At 35.1% G+C, this 11480-nt stretch overlaps 1 protein-coding gene across 1 annotated transcript; it reads left to right on the top strand.

The window, feature by feature from the left end:
* The first annotated feature begins 330 nt into the window (after nt 1-330).
* Nucleotides 331-9512, top strand: LOC105364139 (kynurenine/alpha-aminoadipate aminotransferase, mitochondrial). The gene is made up of 8 exons (XM_011502002.1): nt 331-645; nt 1702-1889; nt 2359-2529; nt 3648-3908; nt 5162-5341; nt 8506-8628; nt 8877-9089; nt 9341-9512. Exons 1-8 carry the CDS (start codon nt 549-551, stop codon nt 9413-9415), a joined length of 1308 nt encoding a protein of 435 aa, XP_011500304.1. The 5' UTR covers nt 331-548; the 3' UTR covers nt 9416-9512.
* Nucleotides 9513-11480: the final 1968 nt, after the last annotated feature.

Here is an 11480-nt window from a genome sequence, read left to right as displayed (position 1 = left end):
TTTTGAAAGCATCGGCTTGATATAGTTAAAGTCACCGGAACTCTATATCATTTCCATTATTTATCTTTGAAGATGGCATCCGTAGCCTGATTATAGAGAGCTTTGGCTAAAAACCACCATGAATTAATAAGGCAAGAGCGATAAAATGTTAGCAGGCAAAACTATTGGCAGGGAGAGGCAATTAATAAACAGTCTAGATTGGCACTCTCGTGAAAATCCCAATAGCGTACAACTTGTTTTGTTTTGGATATGTTAATGCCATCTGACGCAATCGTATCGGTAAATATAAAAGCCGGCGCGGGGCCGGCGTCGGATCAGTATGATCACGAGCATGCCAAGGCGTAAGATCCCGAACCTCTGGCACAGCAACGGCTTATCTGCTGCTTCTCTCGACTTTTTACTTTGGTAAACGCGACGTCGTACCTCTCGTTTCGTATTTAGGCGGAAGTTGTAGAGTCTCGGGGCGTTCGGCAGTGGTCGCACGCACGAGACTTTTCTTTGGCGACGAATTTGATTTGATCGCGCCGAATAATTCGAGCACCGCAATTATGAATAAATTCAACGGGAATAAGTTCAAGATGGATTATTCGCAATTCAAAACGGAAGTTTCCAAGCGCAGAAGATCGGCCGCTACGAGAGAACTGAGTGAGTCGAGTTGAAATTTGGTTGAAAGAAAGCGAAAGCCTTGTATGTATACATGTATATATATAGAGAGATGGAGAGAGAGATGGAGAGAGAGAGAGAGAGAGAGAGAGAGAATATGTGTGTGTATGTGCACGAGAGAGTTTGTGCGAGAGAGAGAGAGAGAGAGAGAGAGAGAGAGAGAGAGAGAGAGAGAGTTGTAACGGTAAGGTTATTAAGCGATATTATACTATCGCCGTAACTAATGAAAATTTGAAATATGTTTGAAGAATTACGACAACTATAGAAGATATTATAGTATTAGTAGATAAAGATTTTGTGGATGCGCAGTATGCACGCGCGCGCGCGTAAAATTACGAAAGAGAGTTGAGATGTATGGAATTTCGATGAAAGTTACACAGTTATAAGTTATCACCTTAAGCATTATTAAGGGAAAATAATAGTATTATTAGTGTAAATAATTTGACGGATTGTGTTCACATAATTGTCTTGACGACATCATACGACTTTTAATTAACATCCACTTTTAATTCTGAAAAATAAAACGTAACATAGGAATTGCATCGCGCAAAAGTCAAGCACACGCAATGAGATGCACGAGAACGATTTTATTAATTGGTTGCTTAAATATAAAAGATACGTCTCTGTTCTTTTGACGATAATTATACGTCGCAGTGAGAAAATAAAACATGCTTGCTCGTTTAGTTTTTTCTTCTCAATTTGCTTATAGTCAGCAACTTACAGTCGGCCACTACTCATTCCGTCACACAATGATTAAACGTTAAACGCAACAGAAATCTTTAATTAATAACATGAAAATAACGATTTCTATTCATTACTCCTATTTGGACTAACTACGAGCTTAACATAATAACATCGCATTATTAATTGAACATGATGAACAGCCATCGATTGTACGCGCTAATTGAATAATAATCAAACGCTCCTCCAACGCTATTTCTTTGGCGCGAGCGTAACTTACGGAATGGAATGGAATAATGAAGGGCAAGCCACGCTCTTATAATCAGATAACTTCCATCCGAATTTTCAATCCCGCAGCAAAAATCGCCTACTCGACGCCGCACAGCGTCATTTCTCTGGCCGAGGGGATGCCAAACGAGGAAACCTTCCCGTTCACGGAGATCTCCATAAAGCTGAACGACGGCTCCGATTTCGTGCTCGAAGGCAATGAGCTCGCTGCGGCTCTCCAATACATTCCCAGCCAGGGCTTTCCGCCTCTTCTGCAGGTACGTCCTTAAATCGATCGGGTCAGGCTGTATAGGGGAGCGACTGCAGGAGGGATTGTTTTTCGAATCTCGAGCATTTTACTCTCGTCTTTTAAAAGTCGAATGCTTGAAATGCCGAGTGGTAAATTACGTGCTCGTGCCGTTCGCGAGTTCCGGCAGTGCAGCGTAGTCACGTGATGCATGTAGCATCGATAATAAATGCCACAATCTTTGCCAAAATCGAGTCGATCGACTTCCGCGACAATGGAGGAAAAAAAAAAAGAAAAAGAAAAAGAAAAAGAAAAGAAGAACGTCACGTGCTATAATGATGACAATGACGTTAGTAAGCCCGCGAGATGGGAAATATCGTAATACGAATAATTAATTATTGGGCGATGCATTGATGTTAATTGTTGGACAGGTAATGCACGCTTAATTCGACATTCCGTGCGTCAAGTGGAATAATCTTGTGAAAATAATCTCTTTTTAGGTAATAAGAGAGTTTCAAAGGAAAGCACACGCCCCACCACTGTGGGATAGTCGCGAAGTCTTGATTGTAGCAGGTGGACAGGACGGACTGAGCAAAGCACTCGAAGCTATTATCGGACCCGGTGATCCGATTTTAGTGCAAAATCCGGTTTATCCGGGCGTTAATGTAGTGGTAAGTTTTCATCTTTATTTTCTTCTTTATTCGTGTCCGATAAGCGAGGTGATATAAGCAGAGCGTAAATATTATATTTTCGTCTTGGCGATGATATAAACGAGTGCGCGAATTTTTTTTACAGCCCAACTCAAGCGCAATAATAGAACCTAATAATAATTAGGCTGATGAACGTGATGCAAAAGCTTATTCAATTATTGCGCGCAAAATTGAAATGACAATATTTAAAACGATCGAGCGCGTAATTTTCTATGTAAATTGACCTAGGTATTTTGTCAATCGATAAACATATAGTCAATTCAATTACGCTTATCGGATTTTTTTCTATAAAATTTACGATAAAGTGAAACATCAACAAATATCCGTGATCTTTATCGACCGGAAAATTAATACTCCTTACTTAAGCTAATCTTTTTAAATATTTAAACGTATATACACTGTTGAAAGTAATCTAAAAATTAACGTATAAATTGGCTGCGTACATTTATTTTGCTTAAATACGACACTTTTAAATTACCTACTCAATTTAAACTTTAAGTGGAAAATAGTTTACGTTGTGCATGAGACAAATTTCATTCATTTGATATACGCGCCCGTGTACGTGTCTCTTTACGCGCACTGTTAATAATTCTAATAGCATAGAGCAATTTTAAATGATAAACAAAATATAATATAAAAGAAAATAAATAACAAACAAACAAAAAAAAAAAAAAAAAAAAAAAAAAAAAAAAAAAAAAAAAAAAAAAAAAAAAAAAAAAAAAAAAAAAAAAAAAAAAAAAAGATACATGGAATAAAGAGTCAACGTATATGGGAGTGAGTTAAGAATTGGATTGATAATTAAATTGAAACAATTAGAGACGAGATCGTTTACATTGTTATGTAGTTGTTGGTTAAAGTAGGAGAAGCAACCTTTTTCTCCGACAAAATTCCATCCAGCGGTATTAATAACGAGAAGAAACGATAAAATAGCAATCGCAAATGCCGTGCTCGAGCGATTTACGCCAGCTAGGTATTATTCTCCTGGCTATTGTCGAAAAGTGAAAAATAAAGACGCGCGTACAAGTAGTGGTGGTCGACAAAGCACCATCCTTATCATAATTTAAAACGTTCTCCCAAAGATTACGCCTCACAACGCGGAGCTCATCCCGATCGAGCAGGACGATTACGGTGTAATACCGATCTGCTTGCGCAAGCGGCTACAGGAGCGCGAGGCTTCTAGTCTGAAGATGCCAAAGATTATGTATATTAACGCGACCGGCGCCAATCCAACCGGCACAGTCATGCCCCTGGAGAGGAGGAAGCAGATCTACAGGATAGCCTGCGAGTACAATTTCCTCATCCTCGACGACGATCCCTATCACTTTATGTACTTCACCGACGTGAGTAAATTCAGAGCAGCTGCTCTCCCTTCGAGAGCCCACCCCTCCTTTCATATATTTACACTGCTTATTCGATGAAGAGAAATAATCAGATTTAGCCGTAAAAAGTAAATTGTTGAGCGTGAGGCACTCGGAGCTCGGGAAATGAATATTTTAATTATAAGAAATTTCAAATCATTATTACGCTCAATGTTTCTTATTGATTGGTATAGTTAATGTGAAATCATTCGATCCGCGTAAGACTATTATCATTTAATCAGAATGAGAATGATATAAAAAATAAAAAAACCAAATTAAAGAAATGAAAAAAGAAGATGAATAAGCAAAAGAAGATGAAGACGATGAATATTAAGAAGACGACGACGACGACGACGACGACGACGACGACGACGACGACGACGACGACGACGACGACGACGACGACGACGACGACGACGACGACGACGACGACGACGACGACGACGACGACGACGACGACGACGACGACGACGACGACGACGACGACGACGACGACGACGACGACGACGACGACGACGACGATGATGATGATGATGACGATGTAGAAGAAAAAGAAGAAGAATAAGGAGAAAAAGTGAAAAAGAAAAAAAAAAAGACGGTTATAAGCTTCTTCAATTAAAATGTTTACGCGAATAACCAATTCGCAAACGACGCTACTTAATTACAGTAAAAACACAAGTACACTCGATTAAATTGAAATATGGGATTCTCGCTTATCTCATAACCTCCGTGTTAATTTGATTAATGCTGAACGGCTATTGCTTGAGTAGTTAAACACACGCTCAACTAGAGCATATTATCATTAAAATTTGTAAATCTTTGCGCAGAATCGAGCTTTTGGCGTTAACACGCGCTTCACGCCAATAATCTAAACGATATTCAATTAGCTTACTTAATCAAATCTATCTAATCGACTATTACGCTATTATTTATTTATTAATTTATTTATTATCAAAATAATTAGCATCGCTATTATCTATTATTATCTATTATCGTTATCAAATATCATGGCTATTATCTATAACTACAAGTACTTTATTCTGATTATTATTCACGTATTCGTGTATTCATTCGTTCGTTCGTTCGTTCGTTCGTTCGTTAACTCATTTATTTATTTATTAATTTATTTATTAATTTATTTATTCACTCATTTATTCATTCACTTATTTATTTATTTATTTATATATATTTATAAATGTATATTATTGTAATTGTTATTGTTGTGATTATTGCAGGAAGCGCCGAGATCGTTCCTATCATTGGATACGGAGGGGCGCGTGATAAGGTTGGACTCGTTCTCGAAAGTCTTGAGCAGTGGCTTGAGAATTGGCGTAATCACGGCAGCTTCGCCTTTGGTAGCGAGTATCGAGCTACACATGCAAAGCAGTCATCTACATGCTCCAACCTTGTCTCAGGTTAGTCATGTCGTTGATATATTGTGCGTGTGGTAATAATCAGTGACTAAGTAACTAAGCGCAATTGCCATGCTGCTTTACCGTTAATTGTCAAAGTTGCGCGGAGAGTTTGTTGGCTCGTTTATAATTATCACTGCCTCGGTGAACCGTAATTCTTTTAAAACCAAGCATCGCTTCCTCGTATTGCATTCGCCGAGCGCGAACTTTGAACTTTCCTACGTAATTGAAGAATCGAAAGTCGTAGTGTGACGTTGAATTTTCAATGGCAGTAGTGCTTGCGCAAAGCCGCGCGCACTTTTCTTCGACGATCGTCAGTAATATCTTGTGCAATTGTGACGATACTCACTCACCAGCGGCTTCGTTCTCTCGCTTCATTTATTTATTAACAATTACTTTACCCCTGCTCGGAATATTAACAATATGTGCATAAAATGCAGCTAGAGGCTCGCTGCATATTGCCGGTCTACGAGTTTCACTAGCGACTGTAAAATACATATTATCAATTGTATTCACTTAAAGCGATTATTGAACTTTCTGGCTTTCAACGGTCACTTAAGAAGCCCAATTAATTTCCAGTTTGATTCTACGAAGAGTTTCAATTTATTTATTATATTTCAATCGCTATACAAATTATGTCTCATTCATTAATATTTAATGAAAATATTATGCAAATAGAATTATTATTTCAAAAGAGGCTATACATAATTATAATATCGGCGGTCAATTAAAAAACGATTAAAAGCCAATTTTCATTTGTAATTAAATTTTGAACCACGTCGTGTTTAAATAAATTGAAAACTAAACGGATGTCTCGAAATTACGGGAAATTATTGACTAAAATTTCTTCACTACTCCGTAGAAAGAAAGAAACGAAAGAAAAAGTCGGTTATAAAACATTACAGTGAGCTAATTAATTAAAAGCCCAGTGTAGCCATCGAGTAAGAGAGCGTTAGAAAAACGAAAAAAATTGTTTAAACTCGACAAGCTTGCGTTGATTGTCTGAGTGATACCAATCGATTACTTATTTATAACCTGAAGTGAATCATTCACACTCATTACACTGTCGCATCTTTATCGTAAATTCTGTCGGTAACGATGCTTCTTCATTTTTCTTTTCCCCATTAACTTCTGATTTTTACCTCTTTTATCCTATTAATCTTTTAATGGGATGTTACTAAGCTGCTATTTATATCTTCTTTAGCAATAATATTGCTTATCGTATTTTATTTATAATTTATTACAAATATACAAATAGACGGATAAATGCGCATACAAATAAAATGTGCAAATTCAAAAATTAATGTTTTCGAGACTTTCAAAAAGTTTGCAATGAAGACAATGATCAAGAGATTTTTTTTTACTTACGTCAATTTAATTTAATTAATTAATCTATATTGTTATACATGCACGCGCGTATAAAAATGTTACTACTTTAATTAATTTGAATGATAAAATTATAAAAATGAGCAAACATAGTTGTACTTACATATTGTTTTAAGTATCTGAAAAATCGGTGGAAAAATATCAAACATCATCTTGTATTTACTATAACTGAATATTACTATATGTGATTGAAAATCAATTATTTATGATTAAATTATATCATAATCATGGCCACTTTAAATCTTATTATATATATATATATATATATATATATATATATATATATAGAAATATAGGATATACGTATTATGTATAATTGTACGTACTTAAAATAATTTATATAGTATTTATAATAAAAATATCAATAATCTCCTATTAAATAAAGTAAAGATTCCCAATCTTACAATTATGCATTAAAGTAATATATATCCGTGAATGTTAAAAATGCTTTAATAATATCAAAATTAATTTGTCAACGGTAGTTTGTATGCTTACTAGCGCATGTTAAAGGATGCGCGAAATACTTAATTTTTCAGTTTTCTCCGATATTATTAATCATATCTTGTATTTTTATTATCGCTGTTGTTTGTGCTACATCGGTATGTTTTTGTTCAATTCGTTTGACGTTGAATTCGTCACTGCCTTCCTCAAATCATAAACTTTATCGCGAGGCGAGTAAGCCAAGTCGAGTAAAGAAAAAAAAATCCCTCAATACCGCCAATTGGTAATTGACGGCGCGTGCCGGCTTTTGCATTATTATCTTTCATCGTGAGCATAGTTGCGAACGTTTTGCTCATTAATTAATGATAACAGAAGATGTTGTTATACAAGGCAAATGACAAAGCGCGAGGCGCAGCACGCGCCCGTTTAACCAGCGAAAAAATCTCTTTTCTATCTTATTCGAATACCCGATGATGTAACGATTTTTGATACTCGCAGATACTTTTAGCCGTAACCAATAGCGAATATTGAAAATTAATAACAAGGAAATAAGCCAATTTAATGCAATTATTACTTCGTATTATAATTAAGTAGGCTAATTTTGCTTCTCTCGAATCACGTAAAAAAGTATTTATACACATGTTTACGTTATCTAAAAAACGTACCGAGTTAACCTATCGCGAAACGACGATTAAATACAGTTAGATAAACGGTTTAGCGCACTGGTTTTTTCAAGACATTTATCATTAGTTTATAATAATGAAGGTTCTTATCTTTTTATTTTTTTTTTTGTGATTTCTTCGTTTATTGCACTCGTAAGAAAAAATATTATAAGCTTTTAAAAATAACAACAGAAAAAAGAAACGAGTATGATAATTTTTCAAAAGCTTCGTTCTTAATGCTTCAATATAATTTTCATATAATTTTAATATAATTCAAAAGAATATCTTATGAGTTTTATTGTATTATTAATTGGCAAGCGAAACGCACGATGCATTACTTTAATTATATATTGTTCAATATAATCTCACGCGTCCCAATAATACAAAAGAATTTGCTATGAAATTACATTCAACATAATAATAATAATAATGATAATAATAATAATGATAATAATAATAATAATATAATAATAATAATAATGATAATGATAATAATAATAACAATAATAATAATGATGATAATAATGCCGCTACATTATAGTATTAACAAGTTATATAATACACCTCGAATTAGAGATTGTTAAACCTTTTAACGTCCAATGCATTTATAATTATTAATAACAATCCCGCGCGCACATTACGAGCAATCAAAGTATAGCTAAATTTTTTCATTTACAGGTGATTCTGTATAAGCTCTTGAAAATCTGGGGCTACGACAAAATGATGGAGCACTTCCGCAGGATAAGAAGCTTTTACAAGGAGAGAAGAGATCTCATCGTCAAAGTAGCGGAAGAACACTTATTTTTTTTTCCCCCATTCTTTTTTATTTTCATAAAAGTTTTATCTCCTCCACCTCGAGAACTAGGTAATTTTTAAAGGTGTGTTAATGCCACGAACGGGTAATAAATTTCCTCCCCTCTCCCAATTCCGATAATCTTCTTACGAGATGGGCCGATAAACTAACGAAATTTGAAGTCTTTTAATTTAATAACGATATATTTTAATGAAAGCGAAAGTTCGAATTGTCCGTCTAATTAAATATTGTGCATTTAGGCATAGCAGAATTCTCAGTGCCGAGTGCCGGATTTTTCTTATGGATAAAGGTCCCTGGTATCGAAGACACATGGAAAATGGTAATGCAACGAGGCGTCACTCATGGGATTCTCGTGGCTCCTGGTGCTGCTTTCATGGCCGACACCTCCAAGCCTTGCAACGCCATCAGGGCGAGTTTCGCTAAAGCTTCCTACAAGGAAATGAATGTGGTGAGCTTAATCGTCTCCTCGAGCTTCACTCGATTCTCAACCTTCGGCCGTCATTCAACCAAAATTCTACCTTAATTCAGCTTTCCCGTTCCCAATAAAACTAATAACCGCATCTCCAGGCCGAATTAAGCCAGTGCAGCGAGCCTGGCCACTCAAACTTGTTACTCGGGTCGATTACCGAGTTAAATAATTTCTACCCTGACATTTAAATGCCGAGAGATTAAAGAGGTTGGATGGTTTATTGTTCGAAGGCCATCGAACGGCTGGCGCTGCTCATCAAAGACGAGTTGGCGAAAAATAGGTCGATCTTGAATGGCAACACGTGAGGATTGAGATCTACGGATGAGGAGACACATCGGACGACCTTTCACCAATCAGCAATTCGGCTGAGGGCCAAGCCGACCGCTGGTAAGCCGTGGAGCCTCCGACGGCCGAGTACGCGACAGTCGATAACTTACCCATTGATTGCACTTGATGATTTACCAGCTACGGCTGACCTCTGGATGCGCCTACGTTTTCGCGATTCCTTACCCATGATGAATTGTAATCCCCGGCTGTACCTACTTGCTATATATCATTATTATCATTATCATTATTATTATTATCATTAATATTATCATTATCATTATTATTATCATTATTAATATTATCATTATTATTATCATTATTATTATTATTATTATTATTATTATTATTATTATTTATTATTATTATTATTGTTATTATTATTATTATTATTATTGTCGATAGGCGGCCGATAATTCTCGTATAGGACCTCATGGCAGATACGTTAAGAATATAAGTTTAGCTTTAGGTTGTTCAGAATCGCTTGTTTGTAAGCCTTACGATCTTCTCTAAGTATTGGCAAATTAAGCGTGTGAAGAAATCGGAACGATAGTTCCTTGATTTCGGGTTATTTGAGTTTACGTAGAGCAAACACTTTTTCCTACACGATTAATATGATTGGAGAAATGTGAATTCCTATTTATGTTTTTGTTATGCGTGCTTAATTTATTTAAACTCCCAAATGAGTAAGTATTATAATAAAGAGATTTTAATCTACCGGAAGCTCCACTGCCTTTCATTTATTGAAAATCCAATGCCCACTCCATGACAATGTTATGTCTTATCTTTACCAAAGTTTATTCAACGAATTAATTAATTTAAAAATCGATCAACTGAAAATGATAAACTCTGTTCGTCGCATTTTGTAAAAACATTTAACGTGCTTCATTTATTACTCCATATACTCAACTCTTTCATACGCAATGACGCGAGAAAAGATTTATTACAAAACTATTATTAACTAATGTAACAATCATAACGATTGATTGATGAAGCTCAATTTTTATTCTTTTAAACGTTAAAATTATTAATTGAAATCATTGATTTATAAGGCTTAACCTTAGTTCTTTAAGGAATGTTGATACTACTATTATGCTTTCAGCCAATAAATGAATATTTCATGCTCAAATGTTCGTAATCAAGTGTGCAAAATTAATTTTGCGCCAACAACATTGCTATCTTCATCGATAATTTATTTGGTTTACGGGAATAGAAAGAAGTTCTCAAATTGTAAAATGAATTAAAATTTTTATGTTTATTTTAGGCCAACAAATAATAAGTATAATTGTTTACTATCAATTTATCATTTTTCGACATTTGGTGGGAATTAATTGTTATTTCCTTAATTAATATTTACCGCAATATTAAGCATCATTTTCAAATTATGTATATTTTCAAATATGTTGAAGAATTTGAAAGCTATTTCACACTGTAATCCCATCTTCAAATAACAATAATAATAATATCATAATAAATTACTGTATTGATGTTTTAACAAATTAAATATACAATTAGATAGTATGCATATTTTCGTTGTATTCACATCTATTAATATTTTACTCGTATTAACCATTTACCTACAAAACCAATTTTCTTTTTAACCCGCATCTATATACGAATATGGGTAAATTTTACAATAAAAAAGTACAATAAATATAGTAAAAACATCGTTTTAATATTTGCGGTAATCATACAGTGAGGTAAGAAATATACTTTTTTTGCCGTGATGATATTTATTCGATTAATAATACTAAAAATTTATTTATACAAAAGTAGAAATAGTAAACAGAAGAGAGTAATAAAGAATAATAGAGTGGGTGAATTTCGTTTGTTTTGCTTTATTTATTGCTTGATAAGTTACAAGATGTCGCGCCCCCGGTGGTGGGTCCCGCTGTTGCTGCTGCTGCTGCTACTGCTGCTGTTGCTGTTGCTGGTGGTGCTGTTGCTGGTGGTGGTGGTGGTGCTGCTGCTGCTGCTGCTGCTGCTGGTGGTGCTGGTGGTGCTGGTGGTGGTGCTGCTGCTGCTGCTGCTGCTGCTGCTGGTGAT

This window comes from Ceratosolen solmsi, unplaced genomic scaffold, assembly GCF_000503995.2.
Source record: "Ceratosolen solmsi marchali unplaced genomic scaffold, CerSol_1.0 scaffold43, whole genome shotgun sequence".
Classification (NCBI taxonomy): domain Eukaryota; kingdom Metazoa; phylum Arthropoda; class Insecta; order Hymenoptera; family Agaonidae; genus Ceratosolen; species Ceratosolen solmsi.
The sequence above is the reverse complement of the archived record's forward strand: the minus strand, read 5'-3'. Positions and strand labels throughout refer to the sequence as shown.